At 38.5% G+C, this 22,909-nt stretch overlaps 1 protein-coding gene across 1 annotated transcript in view; it reads left to right on the top strand.

The window, feature by feature from the left end:
* LOC137024112 (myelin regulatory factor-like protein) overlaps positions 1–22,240 on the top strand; it is a 43,731-nt gene extending 21,491 nt beyond the window's left edge. Inside the window, exons 12-25 of the mRNA XM_067391267.1 lie at positions 5,379–5,487; positions 5,573–5,682; positions 5,773–5,933; positions 6,524–6,596; positions 10,425–10,513; positions 13,359–13,421; positions 13,594–13,649; positions 15,613–15,798; positions 15,897–15,944; positions 16,326–16,410; positions 17,210–17,284; positions 20,068–20,176; positions 20,474–20,548; positions 21,640–22,240. Coding sequence (XP_067247368.1) covers positions 5,379–5,487; positions 5,573–5,682; positions 5,773–5,933; positions 6,524–6,596; positions 10,425–10,513; positions 13,359–13,421; positions 13,594–13,649; positions 15,613–15,798; positions 15,897–15,944; positions 16,326–16,410; positions 17,210–17,284; positions 20,068–20,176; positions 20,474–20,548; positions 21,640–21,726 — 1,326 coding nt within the window. The 3' untranslated portion in view covers positions 21,727–22,240. The remainder of the gene's footprint in view (positions 1–5,378; positions 5,488–5,572; positions 5,683–5,772; positions 5,934–6,523; positions 6,597–10,424; positions 10,514–13,358; positions 13,422–13,593; positions 13,650–15,612; positions 15,799–15,896; positions 15,945–16,325; positions 16,411–17,209; positions 17,285–20,067; positions 20,177–20,473; positions 20,549–21,639) is intronic.
* The last annotated feature ends 669 nt before the right edge of the window (positions 22,241–22,909 follow it).

The raw sequence follows: 22,909 nt of genomic DNA, 5'->3' as shown, positions 1-22,909 counted from the left end.
ACCTTTTTTCTGTATGAAACTTCAAAAAGCATTTTTTTTTTTTTCAAAGGTGAGACACATGTAGACATCACATTTGGTGCTCTTCACACTTACAATACACTTACAGCCACTTGCACCTGCCTTTTTGAGACACCATGATAGGAAAGTGGTAGGTCTGGGCCAGTATACATGGCTGTGATGGCAGATCTCTGATGTTGATTTAATCCATAATACAAATGCCACGGCAGTCCTTAACATACGACTAATCAACATTATATCACTAGCATTAATGTTTTTATTGTTATAGCTTAACAGACTGCAGCTGATCTTTGCTAGCTATCTAACCTATTATAATAATGCCATTCCATTATTGCGCAGTGTTGCCATATGGCAACACAGACATTTTCTCGATTTACCAAAAACTAATTTCATAAAAACATTTTTGAGTGGTGAATATGTCATCATACCTTACCTGAGATGATTTTAACATTTTTTTTTTGTGAATGTGACATGGGCAGGTCCTTGTTTGTTACTGACGTTTTAGTTTGCTTTCAGCAACTACCGACAAGAGATGGCAGTCTGTCAGATATCGCGTCACAGAAAAAATTGCATGTCATGTGACTTAACCAAAGCACATCATTGGCTAAATTAAGGTCTTCTCTTACCAATAAAAAAAACTAGAATGTTCTCTTAAAGAGACGGTGGCAAGGAAATGAACATAAAGAGTATGTTGCCATAAGGCAACACTATGCGGTAAAGGGGTTAACCGTCTCGCCCCCCTAAGGAACCTGATGACCAGGTCGTGCTGACCAACAGATTTGCCATTTATGTGGTCGTGGTAAGCGGATATAGCAGCAGTATGGATGCACGACTCTGATCGAGCATCTTCGGGGGTCTTCCCGGCGAGAAGAACACCACTCGACGAACAGGTTCCACTTCGAGGCGTAAGCACGTCTTGTAGACAGTGCACGTGCTGAAGTGATGGTGTTAAGTACCTCAGGGGGTAAGTCACCTAGAACCTCCGCGTCCCGTCCAAGGAACCAGACATGGAGTTTCCAGAGGTCTGGACGCGGGTGCCAAAGAGTGCCCCATCTCTGAGAAAGAAGGTCTTTCCTCAGAGGGATGGGCCAGGGAGGGGCTGTCGCGAGGAGTGAGAGTTCTGGTAACCAGGTCCGGTTGGGCAAGTAAGGCGCAACTAACAAGACCTGCTCCTCATCCTCCCTGACTTTGCACAGGGTCTGTGCAAGTAGGCTCACTGGGGGAAACGCATATTTGCGCAGGCCCCGGGGCCAGCTTTGAGCCAGTGCATCTGTCCCGAGTGTCCCCTCGGTCAGAGAGTAAAACAACTGGCAGTGGTAGGTTTCTGGTGAGGCAAACAGGTCTACCTGAGCCTCTCCGAATTCTCTCCAGATCAGCTGAACCACCTGGGGGTGGAGTCGCCACTCTCCTGGCAGCGCAGCTCGTGATAGCTCGTCGGCCACACGGTTGAGCACACGGGAACATGAATGGCGCGAAGCGACCTCAGATGCTTCCGACTCCACAGGAGGAGATGGCGGGCGAGTTGCGACATGCGACGGGAGCGTAGACCACCTTGACGGTTGATGTACGCAACGGTTGCAGTGTTGTCCGAACGGACCAGTACATGCTTGCCCCGAAGCAGGTCTTTGAGGCGGCTCAGAGCAAGGCGTACTGCCAGCAACTCGAGGCAATTGATGTGCCAATGCAGATGGGGTCCCGTCCAAACCACTGAGACTGCATGCCCGTTGTACGTGGCACCCCAGCCGGTGGCAGAAGCATCTGTGAAAACCACAGCATGCCGGGACACTTGTTCTAGGGGCACACCTGCCCGGAGAAACAAAGGGTCCGACCACGGACTGAAGGTTTGGCGGCACTCCTGAGTGACTGGCACCCGGAACGTGCCGCGCTGCCACGCCCATCTCGGAACTCGGCCATGAAGCCAGTGCTGAAGCGGTGTCATATGAAGCAGACCGAGCGGTGTTACAGCCACTGCAGCCACCATATGCCCCAGGAGCCTCTGAAAGAACTTCAGTGGGACCGCTGTCCTGCCGTTGAGGTGACTGAGCACCAAGTCCCTGTGTTCGCACAACTGATCCCGAGACTGTGCTAGAATGAGTCAGTCGTCTAGATAGTTGAGAATGCGAACACCCTGTTCTTCATGGGAACAAGGGCTCCCTCCACGACTTTCGTGAAGACGCGGGGAGACAGGGCCAGCCCGAAGGGTAGGACTCTGTACTGATATGAGGGACCGGCTCTATCGCGTCCTTCGCCAGTAGGACTGCAATCTTCACACGCAGGACAGGGGCATCGGCATCTTTCATTGTAGTGAAGAGGACGTCCCTGAACTTGGGGGGGATGCCGGGCGAACTGAATCGCAAAGCCGAACCTGATGGCTTTGGCTGCCTGCTGCTCGCTGCTGTCCGCTGGCGAAAGAAGAGGGGGATGAGAGTGGTGAGGTTTTTCTCCTCCCACTGCTCTCCAAACCCTCTCCAGACCTGGAAATGGAGGAACTGCTCTTTTAAATTTGGGTAACGCTGCCTCTTGGGTCAGTGGCGGAACAGAAACAAACCTAATAAAAGGATTTACCACCTAGCCCTCCTCCAGGGGTGAAAGAGCAGCCCCACCCATCTCTGGGTCGCCCGTCTCAGGGGTGATTCTCACCAACCACTTAAACCGCTGCAGAGACGGAATGCGTCATCTCCCCGCAATGGACACAGCAGAGCCTGCTGGGCCGGAGTTTCTTGCAGGGGACGACACCCTTGGCGACGAGCAGACTGAGGGGCGGCCCAAGAGGAACTCAATGGTTTGTCATGGGAAGCTCCCCGATCCGCTACTAACTGAGGAGAACCGCTGGGCTCAGTCCTCGACAGTGTCACCGAAAAGGCCACCTCGTAAGATGCGAGCATTGAGAAAGCATTTAGCTTGACAGCCTCTCACACCTCACAAGGTAAGCCAGGGGGCACTTCTGGACCACTGAGGTGGACATCGTCTGGCTGAGGGCCTGCGCTGTGACTTTGATCACGGTTAGTCAACAAGCGCAGCTCAACCCCAGCACAGAACTACCCTCATGCAAAAAGAGTGCCTTGGCCTCACATGCAGGGTGGGTGTGGTCTGTGTACAGCCACCCCATCCAAGAGGGTAGTGAGAGAGGAAAAACTTTTGGCAAAACTTTGGCAGATTTTGGCACCTTTGGCATTCCATATTTATGGCATCAATATACCCCCATACTGCCAAGTTTTCCATGCACATCTGGAAGACCCAGGAAAGCATGGCTGTAAACTGAGAAGGACCAGCAATCCAATCCAGAAACTGCACAGCTTGCAATGCGCTAGAGAGGGAGGGGCCCTAGGGGGTTGGTTCCCTGAAGGAACCCCTCAACCTCATGTCACCCAAGCCATATCAGCAAAGTAGACCTCTTCTGGTGCACCAGAGAGGGCGCTACAATGGAGATTATGCAAGGGGTCCGCGCATCTAGAGCGCCGAGCGAGCGCTGTGACAACCCGCGCTGCAGCCCGGCAGCTCGACGGCACACGACACGCAGAGGAGCGAGAGGTTTGCTCTCGTTGATCTCCACGGTCTCCCAGAGTGTCGGGCAGACCCGCGGCTGTTCTTTTACACACAAGCGGCAGCTGGCCAACAACAGAGGGGACTCAAGCTTCCCGGAGAAAGAAGAGTCACAACCGGCGTGTCGACGTGATCATGTTCTCATATGAAAACATGAACACCCACGAACATCATTTCAGCACGCGCCCAGACATGTGAAACGGTGATCGTGGCCGTCAGTGAGGACACGAACGACCGCATCCAGAAACACAAGTAGGATGTCATCATTAAAAAGACGCGAATCTACTTGTGTAAGCTCATTCAGGGACTTTACTCTTTTAGAAGTGCTGAAGCACGCAGGGGAACGGCCACCGCAACACAGACAGGGATTGTGTGCAGCCTGTCGTGTGCTCTCTCTCTTTGAAGGCGCTCACTCTTACCAGCCGTAAAAACGGCTTTTCAGCGCTCAAAAGCGCACCGTACCGGCCGTGAGAACAGCCTTCTGACGCTGTCAAACAGCTATTTGCTCAAAAACGGCAAACAAAACAAAAACAGAAAAAGAGAGGACTTCGACCCCGCTGCTGTGCTGTTTGCCTGCACTCGGAAAAAAAGAGAAGTTCAACCAAAAAGCTTGACTCGTCTTCTAGCAGACATTGCTTGCAGAGAACAGGAACAAACACTGTTCGGCTCCGAAGCGAAAAGCTAAAGATGCAACGCACCTGCTGCTCATTATATACCCATGCTGCGAGGCGAGCAGCTGATGCATATGATTGCATGCCAATGTGCATTGGCTCGTTTTAGTTACACTCGAAGTAGATTGGCCTCTCTAGCGAGATTCCTATTCGTCGGTCTGTCCGACGTACGTCGAACGTGACCGACTGAATGGGAACAGGTGCTTACTTATATTGTCCGTATATGGTAACTAACAGACACATTACTGTACTAGCTAATGGTATGTACATGGTAACTATGTTGTACTTATGAAGTGTGGGTAATAGGCACTTTATGTGTGGTAACTAGTAAGAAACATTACTGTACTCCTAATGGTATATACACAGTAACTATATAGTACTCACAGACAATTGTGGGTAATAACAGACACTTATGTGTGGTAACTAGTAAGACACATTACTGTACTTAATAGTGGTATATACATGCTAACTATGTTGTACTCACCGACAAGTGTGGACACATAACGGACACTTACTTACAGTGTGTTCATGTTAACAACAGTACAAAACAGAGGCTTACCAAATAGTGTTTTCTCACTGATGCCATTTAAAAAACAAATTCTCAGGAAATTGTTTTGCTGCACCATGTATGTACTTTATGTAGTGTTTCATGAACTGTTAAGGGTAAATTGCTCTCCACAACAGTGCATCTTATTACAGTCCTTACTAGTTAATATGCTTAATCTTATTATTACAAAGGTTAAAGAGCTGGTAATTCCTATGTAATGTTTATGTACAAGGGTGCACTTTATTTTACAGTCCTTTTCCATGTACTTACTATGAACGTACTAGTGAATATACCAGTTAGTTCATTCGTAAGTTACACATTACTTAGGTTGGGAGGGGGGTATAAACATGATACAAGATACTTCTTGAGTACTGGATGATATAAGTATTAACACTATGAAGTGCTGTATAGTTACTGCAGAGTATCATTTTGGTAAGAACATTTGTTTCACAGTAGTTAAGTAAGTGTCCATTATGTGTCCACACTTGTCGGTGAATACAACATAGTTACCATGTATATACCACTAGTAAGTACAGTAAGTACAATTAGTAGGACTGTCTGTTTAAAAGGAATTATATCTTGTGTCTGCAATGTTGTAGGTGGACTCAACAGAGCAGCTTAAGAGGATAGCTCAGATGAGAATTGTGGAGTATGATTATAAACCAGAGTTTGCCTCAAGGATGGGGATTGACCAACGTCATGAAACGGGTATACAACCTAAATTAGTGTATACACTTTATATAAAACTGTTCTGAAGACAGATACTCACCATTATCTTTCTCTCTTTGATTAGGAATCATAGCACAGGAAGTCAGAGAACTCCTGCCTTCGGCTGTGAGAGAGATGGGTGATATCACTTGCATAAACGGGGAGAATATTGATCAGTTTCTTATGGTGGACAAAGTGAGTCTGTCAGATTTTTGTTCTTAATTGTAGTACATTTTTCTAGACATGGACAGTATGTGAAGTAATTTTGATCGGTTTGTCTTAAAGGAGCAGATTTTTATGGAGAACGTGGGTGCTGTGAAGCAGCTGTGTAAACTCACAGATAACCTTGAGAATCGTATTCAAGAGCTTGAGGTCTGGAACACTCGTCTAGCCAAACTGAAGACGCTGGGTAGCGTGCGCTCCAACAGCGGCGCTCCTGCTAAAGGGTATGGAATTTCTTAACTTGTCAGTTTAGTTTAGGAATTTTTTTAGGGCTGCCAAAGTTAATGCACTAACTGGTATCATTTAAAAACATTTTAAATGTCCCTGCACAGTCAAGTGTTATTGCTAGTCTAAGGTTAGCGCCATTATCATTGTTTAATGCAGGCAGGTTATACAGTTTTATAATGTATTAAAAAAAAAAACCTAAAGTAAAATTAATTTATGGGAATTTTTATTTCATTTTGTGAGTATTTTTGAGAGCTATTTTTAATTTTGTAAATATTTTTAAGCTAGTGAAGATCAATTTGAGGTCCTGGGAGACAAGATGGCAGAGATGAAATAAATACACAGGAAATTTAGAATCCATTTCCTGTATTCAACCCAAATTTAACTCCATAGGAACATAGTTTTACAACCATATTTTCTAATTTTTTTAGATCCATAATTGCTGCCTGCTGATATTCCAATTTGAAAACTTGAACTCGCACTGTTGCTTAACATTTGTTGCAGTTTCTGTGAATATGTGTGATTTATGATGTATGTGCTCTCATGTAATCATCTGAAATTTGTTGTTCTATTGAAATCTTTGTCACAGGAAAAACAACAAAAAAACCTCACCTCATTCAGAACTTCCACCAACAAAGTCACCGCCACTGCAGTCTAGCAAAGTATATGAAAATCACATAATTATAATTTTCTACAATGAATGTGATAAATATGGTAACTGGGAGGGGACATGATTGTTTCACTTAGTTTTGTCATGGGAATGTGATAATATGACGTGGCCATGCGATATTAATTAGTGAGAATGTCGTAGATCGTTTTATTGAAGCAACAACATCCTTATGTCATGGCCATTCGATTTAAAGGGCCTCAAGATCCTATGTTGAGGGAACAATATATTTTCTTGTGGCCACGACATATTTATGTTGAGAGAACGACATCTGATTCTCATGGCCATGAGTTAAATGCATAAACAAACTGCATGACCATAGCAACCTGGGATTATCAGAAATGGATAGGCCTATCATAATATTTATTTTTGATTAAGAAAAAATGTGGAATTATGAAATAATTACATTAATATTGCCTATTATATTGTATTGCGCATGATGGTTCCTAAAGACAGCATTCAAAAGAAGTTTATCAGTAAATGTTAAAAGAATATGGCTTATACATTTTTATCTATCCCATTCAACAGTCTTTTAATTTTTTAAAAATATTTTATTATTATTATTATTATTATTATTGTTTACATTTTTAATTTGCTTTATTTTCCCCTTCATTTCCGGTATCTCTTTACTTAATTATCTTTCTGTACATTATGTTACTTAAAGGTACAATATGTAATAATTTTCTCTGCTAGAGGTCGCTAGAAGCCTATTCAAAACAAAGGCGTAGCTTGATGACGCCAACTCTGAGAGCTGAATCTTGGGACATGTGGTCTCCACAACGGTGAAAAAGAATAGGGATTGGACTTAGGAAGAAATCATGTTCATGGATGCGATTATTAACGTTACTGTAGTATGAAGCAGAGCAGGACCGAGTGTTGTGGGAGCTGAACGAGGAGCTGGAGCGATTGAGCAGCAGAACTTTTATTATGACACAGTCGCCGGTGCCGCTTCCGCTATTCTGGTCATGAGTATGAGGTAACGCAGTTCTGTTTATCATATTAGATACATTTGAGTGTGTTGAAAATGATGTTATAACGTTAGTCTGTGCGTTCACTCGGCGGCTGCTGTGAGACACTTGTTTGAGAGACACTGCAGTAAGATAGATTGATTTTAGATTATATTAAATTATGGATGGCTTGTGTTGATAAATGGCATGCAATTCATTTTAAAACATATTGTATGATGGAGAAAATAATGTATTACTGTTAATAAAAATAAAGCTGCATCTGATTATGCTATGTTAGCTACTTGACAAAATAGTTTTTCTCTGAGGCATGGTAAAAGCCTGCAAAGACAATTACCAGGTACCATTTGTAGAAGAATGATGACATTAGCATGTCATTGATTACAGACTGATCCCATTTGCACCATTGTTCACCCCAGTCCCTCAGTCCTGAGACCAAGGGGTGAATGACCACAGACTCTCAGGCTCTGTTTACACCTGTTATTAAGATGCTTTTTGGTAGTTCGGATCACAAGTGGACGATGCTAAATACAGGTGTAAATGGGGTGTAAAACGTTTTGAGCTTGTCCACTTTCGACCACTTCCAGAGGTAGTCGAAAACGCATTAGACCGGATTGCTTTTGTAGTGGAAACGCTCATGTGGTCAAATGTGTTCGAACAGCCACTAAAGACCACCTACTTTCCGCCTATTGACCTAACGTGTAAACATTATGAAAAGCATGCTTAACTTTGTCGGATGAAAACCCAAGTTTGGTTTGAAGATGAAAAACCAAGCACAATGTTCTCTCACCATTCCTAATGCACTCACTTCTTTCGGCTGGTCTTGCGGCTGTCAAGTATGTGTCTCCCTCATCCACTTGTGATCAGATCGACCAAAATGCATCTTAATACTTGTTGGAAACAGGGCCTTAGACTCACCAAACCAGCTTGCCATGTGGGATTTGAAGCCACAAAGGATGTATTCTCTATACAAAATGGACACAAAATAGATCATAAATGCAAGGGTAAAAGTTCAATATTATACAATGATGTCTTTACGTTTTCAGCACAATGTCTTGGTTAATCTGTAATTGGTTTGGAAAGTGAATTATGCATAGAAAAAAACCTTAAAGACATGAACTTTAAGCCATGCATATGAACCCTATGCCAGAGAGGGGCATCAGCCAATCAAATGTTGAATCTGAAAGCTGCCAATTTGCAAATCCCTCCTTCTCAGGAGAGTTTAAAAAGGTTCTCTATGAGACAAAGAGTTATTCTGGTTCTATTGCAAGGAACCAGTTCAGTGTTCCAGCTGCAGTTTCTGGTTCCAGTCCCAAGATTTTCCATTTCCAAGATGCACTAAGCTGAAGGAAAAAGTTCTTTCTCTCTCCCTCTTGAAAGAGAGATTCAAAGAAGTTCTGCAAGAAGTGAATTTGGGGATTATGAAAATAGCAACATGATCAACAACCATAAGCTCAGTGCCCCCCATTTCCAAGATCTTCTGCACTAACTTCAGAATCTCTTCCGAGATCCTCCAGATCTGCATGTTCCAGATGTTCTGTACAGACTTCAGAATCTTCTCAGAGATCCTTCATTTGCGTGTTCCAGATTGCCCGGATCTTCTGCACCAACTTCAGAATCTTCTCTTCAGAGATCCTTCATCTGTGTGTTTCAGATTATAAGGATCATCTGCACAGACGTTAGAACCTTCAACTTCAAGGCTCCTACTTCTGCATATTTCAGAATAAAGACCTTTTTTGTGCTCCAGGAGTTCTACATTCACAAGTACTTTGTGTTCAAGGCTGTGAAACGTATTCCAACTCCTTTCTTCCCACTGCAATGTGGCGCAGGTCAGCAAGTGGAAGACGCCACCACTCAGATTCAGCAAGTAACCAGGCAGAACATAAATATAATTTTAACAAACCTCTTTCCAGAGGCCTTGTCATATTGTCAGTATATGATTTTCTAATTTGCATTAGATTTTGCATAGCTGATATCAGTTAATAACCAATAATCGCTCGATTTATTTGTTGAATTCAGAATAAGGTTTACCTTATTACTTCTACTAATCTACAGTTTATCTTCCAATAAGATAACTTGTAATTGCATTTAACATATTAGGCTATGTATTCCATTTTAATTAGGTTAAATAGGCATAATGATAATAATAATAAGTAAAGATGCAACGAATGGATTTAAAAGGCTGTGAGATGGGATGGAGACATTTTTTTTCTTTTAGGCCTATATTATTTTATCACTTATAGATAAAAAAAAAAATTCATTTGAATGCTTTCTATAGGCGCAATATAACAGGCTATTGTCACACTCATTCAGTTGTTTATTCTTAGATTCTGTTTTAATGGACTTTGATTTTGTTTTTATCTTTCACATGTGTTCCTTTGTTTGAGTTTCCCACCATTCATAATTTTCATGAAACAGCTGTTCATAATTTAGTTAATCACTATGTGTATATAAGTTCCTCACTTTCAGTCAGTGTTTGTCCAGTCTCATTTGTGTTAGCACTTGTTTGTAGACTTGCTTGTTGGATTGTTATTGAACTCAGCATTTGAACTTTATTCCTGATCATTTTCTTCTTCCTTGTACCTTGCTGACTGCTATAATATATTAGTATTAACATTTCTTCAATCTACCCATATTTTGTCATTCTTAATTAAAAATAAATATTACAGTATTATAGGCCTATCTGTTTCTAATAATTCCAGGCTGCCATGGTCATGTTTACGCATTTAACTCGTTGCCATGAGAAATAGAGGTCATTCATAAAGAAGTCATGGCCACGACAAAACTGAAGTGAACTGAACATGTCCACTCCCGGTCACCACAGACAAATCTGACTGCTCATTATATTTTTCTTCCAGAACTACTTCTGTGGGAGATATCATAATTGTCTTCAACACCGAGTATTCCAAGCTAGCATCATCATGCTAGTAACAACCATGGCTCTTTGGTGAGATGGTCTTAAATACACACCTTAAGATATTTTGACCATGAATTAAGAATTTGTTCCCACAACTTATCAATTCATTGCCCACGTTTGATTAAGGCAAAACAATACAGGAAAATCCATTGGTTTTTTTAGGCACTGGTCATTTTTTTGCTTCCACATATTTCTTTTAGAATAGAGGAAAGAAAATACTTTTAATTGTTTATTTTATTGCACTTTATCTGTTTGATTTTTTCACTAAAAATACATATTTTTAAAGAAAGTTTTCTCAAAATGACTTTTTAATCTACTGCACACGTTGATGGCACATGAAAAAAAATATTCCACGTCACTTTTTGGTTCATTTTGGAACATTTTATCGATAAAAAAAAAAAATGACCCCCACCCTCTCCCAACCCCAAAACATTTTTCCGTTGTGCAACAATGGTACAGAGTCATTGAGAAAATTATCATCAAAATCAATTTTTTATTTTTTATTTTTTTTATTTCAAGTAAAAAGGGAAAAACACTTGAAAGACATTGATATATTGAATTTGATACATGCATAGGTCTGTATCATGTAGTGTGCTATGCCATATAATGTACTTCATGTAATAAGATTTCACTCTGTACGAAACTTCAAAAAGCACTTCTTCTCTGCTGTGACATAGTGGTGTATGTTTCCAGTTTTTGCACATCACTTTGGGTGTTCCTGCACACCCAGGAACCCTGCATCTTCCTTTCTTATAATACATTGTGGCCCCTTGTGTACTGTCTAAAACATCCTCGAAAAGTAACCCTTATCGCACAACGTTGCCCTGAGGCAACGAAAAGAAAAACTGAATTTCTGAACAACTTCATAAAACCTGATCAAAGGCTTCTCTACACCTTCATACACGCACACATATTTTTTATGTACAGTTCATGTCGTTTTAAATAAGATTACTAAAGCAAATAATCTTGCCTTCTCCTCACACCCTGTGCTCCTGTGACCATGTGTCAGAACAGGACGTCCCACCTCTTAATGGTGCTTGTTGTTGACTCCAACACTTACTGGACTGTTATTTGGTACTTTATAATTGGTTGTAATCATTTAAAGAAAAATTTACTAAACATAGGGCTTAAGAAAACTTTAAGTTGCATGAGGGCAATGCTGTGCTGTAGAGGGTTAACATTTTATTCCCAAAAATATGTTGTTGTTGTTGTTTTTTTTTGTTTTGTTTTTTTCTGGCTGTTGACAGTATTTTCTGATTTATGGAGTGATAAAAAGAAATATACAAGAAAAATCTCACCTGTAAAAACATTTGACTCAAAAATGGACATGCAGTGAAACAAGAATTTTGACCCTGGTTTTATCCTATGTTCATACTTATGCATATTTTCATTAGATAATGCCTAATTTGCATATAGAAACAAAACATTTCAGAAAACTTGCTATACAAAACAGCTGTCTTAATGCACTGTGATTAATTAACTGGGGAAAGTATTGTGATATCTATTAGTTAAAGGGATTTTTTAAAAAATATTTTAATGTTCTTTGAGGTTCACTTATATTGTTTTTTGCACACAAACAAAACAAATCGATACATATGTGGAAAATTGATCATTTTAAAACCTCAGTCTGAAATTATCAGTTTTTAAGGGGCGGCTCCTTTAAGGCTTGTCAGTAAACGTCCACTGATTGGCTAATGACAAATCATTATGAAATCATTTACTTACGGTTTGTAATGGAGCTACTGTCAGATCCAATACAGTTTGCTGCTTAATCTTTCAACAAAAGTTTCTTTGTGAACTCTCCATTACACTGTGCCTCGTTTACAAACTAAATGCTCCGAACAAACATTTAATCCTCCAAAGCAATCCTGGACTGAATCCCAGTGGACAGTGCCTATGATGCAATCTATTTGTCGATGTCTTGCACTGCATGCAGTCATATGCAAATTTTCAGAATGTTTTAATGGTGCAAATACCTTTTATATTCAAAAGATCAAGGCCAATTTGATTTCTCATGTCATGACCCTTTTAGTTAAAATTCTTGACATAATTGGTCCCACTTTATATTAAGTTGCCTTAACTACTATGAACTTACACCAAAAAATAGGTACAATGTACTTATTGGGTTCATATTGAATTGCAAATCACTTTTGCTGCTTTTCAGGTGGGATACGGGTAAGGTTAGGGAAAATCTTTGGTGGTATGGGTTGGTTTAAGGGTATGGGTTAGGTGTAAGGGATGGGTCAACAGTGTAATTATAAATGTAATAACAGAAATTAATTAGATGTAATTACATGCAGGTGATTTTAAACTATAAATACAATGTAAAAACATGTATGTACACAATAAGTGCATTGTATCAAATGATTAATTTAAATGTAAGTACATAGTAGTTAAGGCCACTTAATATAAAATGGGAACACATAATTAGTCTGTGGCCACACTGTACTAATTTGTTCACTCATTTTAATGTAGTTACTGTACATCGTGGCCATGATTTACCTAAAATGAGGGAAAAGATTAATAAGTCATGGGAACAAATTCTTTATTAGTGGCCACAATATCTTGTTTTGGTTTTTGTTTTTGAATGTTATGTGCAAAACTCCATACTTGCAAGTAAAAGAAATATTACAAGTTAAATATAATTTGTCAATGCATGTCTAGAGATGCATTCCCATGTCAATTGGACAATTTAGAGACTTTTACAGCTAAAATAACAAACATTGTTGTATTTAACCTGGAATATGTCTTTAAAATTAAGGTCTTGAGGACAGTTTGAGACCAAATGAAATTCTACTGGATCTTGACCGAATATTTCACCAAACATAAAAAGATCAGCCTGTGTGTGACTTTATTTTGTCCTGTTGTTTTGCAGTGTCATTTGTATTACTGCACTCTATATGTTAACATTACAAGAGGACATTGGCTTCAATAACAGGTACAATGTCGTCATCACCATCATCAGTAATGTCATCACTACAGACTATTGTGTTTGGTGCACATTGATTCAGTTAAATTACATTGATTGCCAAGCTTGTTGTGTAACTTTTACTGCTGCTTAATTGACTGTTATTTGGAGTGAGATTTAACTTTGTTTTCTTGTCATACAGTCTCAACAACAGCAACACTATACCGCCTTACACTACACCAACAGCACTGACCACAGGTACTGTATGTCGATATTTAGAGATAATGTATAGGGCTTTTCACACTTTAAATGGTTAACCCTGGGTCTTTCTAAACCCCAGGAAAATGGAATCCTCGGTTATCTTGCTTCACTTTTCACACTGCTCATAATTTAGACTAGATTAACAATTATTCCTGGGTATTCCCTGGGTTAATGTTATTATTTGTGGTGTCAGTGTCACAGATTAGATAAATGCAGCATGCAACCTGTTTACATAAAGACTTTAGCATCGTCTTTTTCCTGAATGGACTTTTTGTACAAAGCATGTGAATATAAGGCAGTGGCTCCCAACCCTGGTCCTGGAGCACCCCCAACTGTACACATTGTGGATGTCTCTTTTATCAAGACCATTTCAGGTCTTGAAGACTCTACTTTAAGCTAATGAGTTGAATCAGGTGTGTTTGATTAGGGAGACATACAAAATGTTCAGAGTTGGGGGTACTTCAGGACCAGGGTTGGGAACCACTGATATAAGGTACTCTATTTGGTGTCTGTTGCTAAGCATCTTGCTAATATTCTCACACTGCATAGTTTCACAGATAGTTCACCCAAAAATGAAAATGTGATGTTTATCTTGCTTACCCCCAGGGTATCCAAGATGTAGGTGACTTTGTTTCTTCAGTAGAACACAAATGATGATTTTTAACTCCAACCGTTGCCGTCTGTCAGCCGTATAATGCATGGCAATGGTAACAAAATCTATGAGAGTAAAAAAAACATGCACAGACAAATCCAAATTAAACCCCGCGGCTCATGAAAATACATTGATATCCTAAGACACAAAACGATCGGTTGGACAGTCAAACTCTGGTGTAGTTTACGCAACCGCCGGAAGTGATCTCTCGCACATATACGTCACTCATTGTTTACACCGTGCACAAACATTGTAGGTACGACGGCTAATCAAAATGGTACTTACTTGCACTTGTCCAGATTGTTCAAACCAACTTAAAACTAAAAGATTACGTTCTCTCGTGCAAACTCATTCGGGAGTGGTGACTTTCCATGTATTCCCAACTTCTGAGCCTGCTCTTCGGCTGGATATCAACACGCCTATTAAAGGAGTGATGTATATGCGCGAGAAATCACTTTTGCCAGAGCGCGTACACACCTCATGCACTGGGTAGTTGGACATAGTGGTGTATTAGAGGTAAAAAATGATATAAATACTGTTCGGTTTCTCACACAAACTCATCGTTTTGTGTCTTAGGACATCAATGTGTCGTCATAAGCCGCAGGGTTTAATTTGTATTCATCTGTGCATGTTTTCTGCATGTCCAACTTTACTTTCTCGCATATATTCTTTTGACTATGGTTACTTGAAATGCAAAAACCACCCTACAATATGTTAACCTGGAGCACAGTAGCAACAGCTTGGGTCTGAATTCTGTTCAAACTCTGTGTCTTGTTAAGAATAGCCCATTAATATTTGGTGATGTGGTGCCACAAGTCAATAGAAACTGGAATTTGCTGCTTCTCTTGTGGCAAATAATCAACACTATGTTTTTCCCAAGAGTTTTGTTATGGCATGACTGTATATCTTAAACATCGAATCAAGGAGCAGCACCAGATTTTCCGAATTGTGTACACTAATCAACATTTAATACCTCAACACCATTTCATGGTACTTTACCTTTAATGCATTTCAAAAATAGGTCCTCTCCTTTTGTTTGAGGCAAAACACAAACTTTTCAAGAATTATCTAAAGAACTTTAAGAACATTAACAAGTCCCTTGCAAGAAAACATTGAATGTCCATTGAAAGTCACTGGGACTCATTAACATTTCACCACAAAAAGTATTAAAATTTCACCACAAAAAGTATGGGCCACAAAAAGTATGTCTTTAAACAAAGTGTGAAAAGCGCTTGTGAGTTGGGTTGGTCTGTATATTCTGATCATTTTTTTATTTTATTTGGTGAATTTAATCTTGACTGTTTGCAGTGTTCTCCACCACCCTTCCTGGTCCCAGGCCTCCAGACATCGATTTCTCCAATGTGTTTTATTCAGATGAGGTCTACTGCTGTCCTTCAACATTAATTAATAATCATAACACCCAACTGACAGAAACAACCGTCCCGTTTGACTTTCTTTCACTCGCAACCATCAATCTGAGACAATCACTTGAAGGTCAGAGACAGTAGCAGCATTCAGTCTTCAAATATACTATGATATATTTTTGGTTGTCTTCATGTAATTTTTTTATTTTTTTATTTGTTCCCTTTCAGAGAAATGGTTAGAAAACCTGCCAGAGAAACTCAAAAATTCTACTGATTGTAAGTTAACCGATTAAAAGCATGTACATGCCAAGATTAAACAACCAATTTCATTTTAAAATGAAACAATGTATTCTTATCACTGTACCTCCTTTACACTGAGACTGAAATATTGTCATCTGGATCATCATTGTTTTATTTAGAGGCTTCATTCATTACTCATTCATTCATTACTCACCACTTTGTTTCAGCTATCTAAGCTTTTATCAACAAATGGCCTTAGTGTGGATAGTTTTTGTGCTAAATTAATAGTTTGTGAATGTCTGCTTAGTATAAATCCATTTTGTCAAAACATTCCTTATTCCTAAAACCAGAATGAAGTGGAGGTGTGGCCGCAATAATGATTCACACTTTACGTCTTTATTTATGTCTTCTCCGCAGGGACAAACACAACTATACGTTCCATCCGAATAACGCAAAATCAACAAATTATAGATCAGCAGTACTGTCAGCAAGAGAACTGTGGGTAGGTATCAAACTTACATCTTCAATATGCATAGATATTCAACAGGACGTTTATTTTTCATTCTCTTTTAGTATAACACTTGTCATGGTGTGACCATTTATTATGTTTCCCTTTATAAATTCCATAATTAGGTATTTCTGAAGATCATGTTCACATCAGGGTCCTGATCACCCTGTTGGGGTTTATGTAAAGCATGATGATGTACAGCCAGCTGATTGTTATTACAAAATAAACATATGGCTTCAGAGATTTTCAGTCCTGGGTGGCATTCACTAGAGTAATTTATTGATGCAAGGAAGACATTACAACAATTATTATTTTTACTAGCACCCTCATAATGTAATTGTTATGAGATTTAGGTAATACTGTGATGAAACTGTACCTCATGTAAATAATACTTCAACAAAATTGATTTGATTAAGCTCATAATCATGGCAACCATAAATTATGTTTTACTTTACTTCAAAATTCTGGCCAGTAACACACCTACTGTATATGAGTTCATTTGTGCTGTGCATTGGCATGAATTATGGTGGTAAAAATAACACCAATTCTTAGTGAGTAATCAGAATAATGAAAATTGCTTGTAAACGGTAGTGAAGAGGCTCATGTCATGTAAACATATTACTGCAAGAACCCTGATTATTGTAAAAATTTTAAAATAGTCAATAAAAGGGAACCATACTGGTATATACAGCAATGTTTATAGCACATGGGTATTTCTTGACTTAACCAAAGTGATGAAAGAATGTTCTATAGTAATGAATTTGCATTTTACTCATTGATCTATATTTTGTAGGAAGGGAAACTACACATACCTCATTCCCCTCAGTAAAAACACCCCACCCAACATGCCCATAACCCTCCAAATGAAGTAAGTAGGCCGTTCATATTCCACACTGTCTTCATTATACCGTCTCTTGGTTATTTAACCAGGTTCCTTTAATTTATTTATTTTTCTTTGTTTTTTCTTTAAAAAAAAATTATTTGAATTTTGTTTGTGATAATACTGCATTAAAGGAGGAAAACTCAAAAAGCTGTAATTTTAACAAGGGAGATCAAACGTTTTATAGCAACTGTATATCTGACCCTGTATCACAACCAGTCAAAATCAGTTTTTTGAAAATGAGATTTATACATTACCTGAAAGCTGAATGAATTGATGTTTTCTTGATGAAAGCTTTCCATTGATGTACGGTTTGTTATGATACCATAATATTTGGCTGAGATACAACTACTTGAAAATCTAAATATTGAGAAAATCGCCTTTAAAGTTGGCCAAATGATGTCCTTAGCTATGCATATCCACTCACAAAAATACATTTTTGATATATTTACGATAGGACATTTACTAAACATCTTCATGGAACATGATCTTTACTTAGTTTTTTACAATCACTATTTTCAATGCTACTATTTTCAGTACCTTGATGTAATTTTTCAAAACTCTAGACACAAAACTCAAAACGGTTATCACTTGTAACACAGGCTGTCTAATGTTCAAAACATTGCATTGTGCATTCACATCTTTAAAGAAATCTTGCACTTGCACAATCATTGGTTCAAAACACAAATTTACTGTGAAATACCATTGAAACATAACTATAGATCACCAACACACAAGCAACCGATAGTTTCACTGTGTCATTGTTCGTACAATCATTAAATATTGTAGAACAAAATCTGTAAAAGTACTGCAGTAGTAGAGAGAATACTACATACACAGTGGAATCATTGAACAAAGTTTGTAATATACAATCACAACATAGGTTTATTTGAATCAAAGCAAAAATAATTAGCTATGAAATAGAAAAGAAAAGACAGTACTGTAAAACATCAAATGCAGTGTTCCTCAACTTGCTTGCTTGTACTGTAAGAAACAAAACAGGAGTGCACTGCAAAAAAAAAATGCTGTTCTTACTTAGAGTTTTTGTCTTGTTTCTAGTCAAAATATCTTAAAGTTCTTAAATCAAGAAGCATTTTCTTGACAAGTAAAAAATATTTTCTTGTTTTCAGGAAAAATAAGTCAAAATTAATTACATTTTTCCTGAAAACAAGAAAATATTTTTTACTTGTTAAGAAAATGCTTCTTGATTTAAGAACTTTAAGATATTTTGACTAGAAACAAGACAAAAACTCTAAGTAAGAACAGCATTTTTTTGCAGTGTGAGAAGGTGGTACAGTATTTGGGGCCATAGACACAGTGTCTGATGAAGCATTATGATAAAATATTAGGCTACATCCATGGATATTGTAGTCTAATTGGTGACAATGAATCTCATTAACCTGAAACTTTCATGATTTACAGTAAATATGGAAGATTGTTTTTCTGTTTCCATACAACTACGCATTAAGAGTAATGCAACAGTTACTTATCATTTTGAACAGTTGTATCAATTGATAGTTAGATCATTGTAAGGAAATGAATAGACACTCATTTGAAATGTAATGGGTGAATTGCCTTTTGAAATATTAGTACTTTGATGTTAAGTTGTGTCATATTGAACAGGTGATTTTTGTTGAATGAACAAATGATCTAACTTTTATGTGTATTGTATCCAAGCAATTGAGAAAAGGGTAAGAGTTTTGAAAAATGTGCAGTTTGATCATTGGTTGTGAGTTTTGTGTCTAGAGTTGTGAAAAATGACATCAAGGTTCTGAAAATAGTAGCAAAGTGATTGTAAAAAACTGTAATATACTAATGATTTTTGGCATAAAAGAAAAATCGATCCTTTTGACCCACACAACGTATTGTTGACTATTGCTACAAATATATCTGTGCGACTTATAACTGGTTTTGTGGTCCAGAGTCACATATTGTTCAAAATAAAAAGCCTTGGGCATGTTCATGTTAATATGAAGAACTGTGGCCTTGTGCTGGTCAGGGCTGTGTTTCCCAAAAGCATCGTAAGCCTAAGTTGATCGTAGCTCCATTGGTGGCAATGGAGCTACGATCAACTTAGGCTAACGATGCTTTTGGGAAACGCTACCCAGGTCAGTTTGGCCGGACGGCCAGCTCTAGGAAGGGTTCTGGTCATTCCAAACATCTTCCATTTAAGGATTATGGAGGCCACTGTGCTCTTAGGAACCTTAAGTGCAGCAGAAATTTTTTTGTAACCTTGGCCAGATCTGTGCCTTGCCACAATTCTGTCTCTGAGCTCTTCAGGCAGTTCCTTTGACCTCATGATTCTCATTTGCTCTGACATGCACTGTGAGCTGTAAGGTGTTATATAGACAGGTGTGTGGCTTTCCTAATCAAGTCCAATCAGTATAATCAAACACAGCTGGACTCAAATGAAGGTGTAGAACCATCTCAAGGATGATCAGAAGAAATGGACAGCACCTGAGTTAAATATATGATTGTCACAGCAAAGGGTCTGAATACTTAGGACCATGTGATATTTCAGTTTTTCTTTTTTAATAAATCTGCAAAAATGTCAACAATTCTGTGTTTTTCTGTCAATATGGGGTGCTGTGTGTACATTAATGTGGAAAAAAGGAACTTAAATGATTTTAGCAAATGGCTGCAATATAACAAAGAGTGAAAAATATAAGGGGGTCTGAATACTTTCCGTACCCACTGTATGTGAAAAACTGTGTCTGCGTGGATCACATTCTCATTGATATAATTTTTTTTTTTTTTCCCCAATTGAGCAGCACACCTGAATTGCTGGTGATCCACTTGTGTTCACATGATGAGAGTGAACAGTGCTCTTCAGTACTCGACTACAGCAGCCCAGAGTCAAACACTGCTCTCAACACACAGGTACTTCAGCACTTATACACTCAAAGCAACATGCATTAGAAAAACATTTCATTATGAATGTAATAATAATATTATATATTCATAATAGTTTAAATATATAATATATTTAGTAATTCTATAACAAGAATTATATTTGATAATAATGTTTATGTGTTGCTCAAGAGATTTTTCCTCATTATATGATTATCCATCATTTTCATTAACAGAATCAAATTCTATGCATTAGATAAAATGTTATTTATTTCCATTAAAATGGTTATTGGTTATGGTTAATGGTTATCTTTCTTCTTTTGATAGGGCTACATACATAGGTGGACATTGGCAGTGGCGAATCACTATCGTTCCTCTTACCATTTCCGCTCTTCAGTTGCTGTGAGTTCCTGTGCTATGTATTTGTGTGTTAGTCTTTGAATGTATGCTGTCTTTATTGAAAGACTTTAGTCAGGGTAAACACCATATTTAATTTGATGTGAATGACACTGTGAGGGACAGAAGTACAGTCACAAAAACACAAGGCTTGTGAAAATCAGAGGTGAGCTTTAAGGGTTAGTTCACCCAAAAATGAAAATCCTATCATTTATTACTCACGCTCATGCCGTTCCACACCCGTAAGACCTTCGTTAATCTTCGGAACACAAATTAAGATATTTTAGTTTAAATCCGATGGCTCCGTGAGGCCTTCATAGGGAGCAACGACATTTCCTCTCTCAAGATCCATAAAGGTACTAAAAACATATTTAAATCAGTTCATGTGAGTACAGTGATTCAATATTAATATTATAAAGCAACGAGAATATTTTTGGTGCACCAAAAAAACAAAATAACGACTTATATAGTGATGGCCGATGTCAAAACACTGCTTCAGGAAGATTCTGAGCATTCTGAATCAGTGTGTCGAATCAGCGGTTCAGAGCGCCAAAGTCACATGATTTCAGCAGTCTGGCGGTTTGACACGCGATCTGAATCATGATTCGACACGCTGATTCATAACCCTCCGAATCTTTCTGAAGCAGTGTTTTGAAATCGGCCATCACTAAATAAGTCGCTATTTTGTTTTTTTTCTGGTGCACCAAAAGTATTCTCGTTGCTTTATAATATTAATATTGAACCACTGTACTCACATGAACTGATTTAAATATGTTTTTAGTACATTAATGGATTTTGAGAGAGGAAATGTCATTGCTGACTATGGAGGCCTCACTGAGCCATCGGATTTCAACAAAAATATCTTAATTTGGGTTCCAACGATCAACGAAGGTCTTATGGGTGTAAAACGGCACGAGGGTGAGTAATTAATGACAGAATTTTCATTTTTGGGTGAACTAACCCTTTAACAATATGTAATATTTTACAGACTGTACTTCTGTCTATGGTAGTGTCTAATTAAACACCAAAGTCTATTTACATATAGGCAATGTAGATGGTATGACTATTTTGACAGTATGGACATTCCTTTTACACAGGGTTTGGCTGATTGTAGCACCGATCCCAACTACGCAGAAATTTTATTTACTGACTACCACTTCAAGTTCTTCCGTCGCTGTGACTGATCCACACCACATGATGCTGCTGTCACAACAGCCCTTCAAAAGCAACATCCAGTGATTTGACGGCTATAAAAACCGAAGGCTGTACATTATATAGAAAGAACATCTTTCATGGGCAGATATTGTTGCTGAAAAAAAAAGCATTTGAAATATGTTTGATATAGTTTATTCTTATTTTCCTGGAGTTTTGGAATCAGAAGGAGACATCTGAACTCCAACGCAAAGATTAAAGTAGGTCTTCAGTTATGATTTGACAAATATACATGTTTCAACAATAAAGAGATGATTTTTTTTGTACTGAACTACGCAATCAGATAATCTTTTACTCTGGTAGACTCACACTGTGTTCCTATATTGAAATGAGCATAGTTTGCATGTAAACCTGTAGACCAGTTATTCAGCTACAGAAACAGTAGTTGAAGTAATGTCTAGCTGTATGACATATGATCGTTTTAGAAGTCAAATTCTTTTTGTAGCTAAAGACGTTTTTTCTAAATATCAAACATTACAATAAATGCAGCCAAAAATCACACTGTGTACTGATTATTATAAAAGGAAAACATTTAACAGTATCAAGTCTGAAAATTATGTTACAGAAATTCATTGTGTGGTGTAAAGTTTGTGAGAGGAATTGCGAGCTACAAGTAGCTTACTGTGGTGTATTAAATGTGAAAAGTAGAAAGTATCCTGGTATAACCAGTTTGTGTAATACTACTAAGTGTAGGTCAGTTACAAGCAAGAATGTGTTGGATACTAAAAATCACGTGTGTGCTATGCAGGTGAATGCCCCATTACGAGGTGTTTTATGTTCTATATTAATGTGTTAAAGGATTAGTTCACTTTCAAAAAATGTTCCTGATAATTTTCTCACCCCCATGTCATCCAAGATGTTCATGTCTTTCTTTTTTCAGTCGAAAAAAAATTAAGGTTTTTGATGAAAACATTTCAGGATTATTCTCCTTATTGTGGACTTCAATGGCCTCCAAATGGTTGAAGGTCAAAATTACAGTTTGTGCAGCTTCAAAGGGCTTTAAACGATACCAGACGAGGAATAAGGGTCATATCTAGCGAAACAATCAGTCATTTTCGCAAAAAAAAAAATACAACTGTATATGCTTTATAAACACAAATGATCGCCTTGCACGTGCTTCCGCTCTCCGTATTCTTCAAAAAGCTTACGCTGTAT

Source organism: Chanodichthys erythropterus, chromosome 8, assembly GCF_024489055.1.
Source record: "Chanodichthys erythropterus isolate Z2021 chromosome 8, ASM2448905v1, whole genome shotgun sequence".
Classification (NCBI taxonomy): Eukaryota; Metazoa; Chordata; class Actinopteri; order Cypriniformes; family Xenocyprididae; genus Chanodichthys; species Chanodichthys erythropterus.
This window is presented reverse-complemented; position numbering and strand designations above follow the sequence as displayed.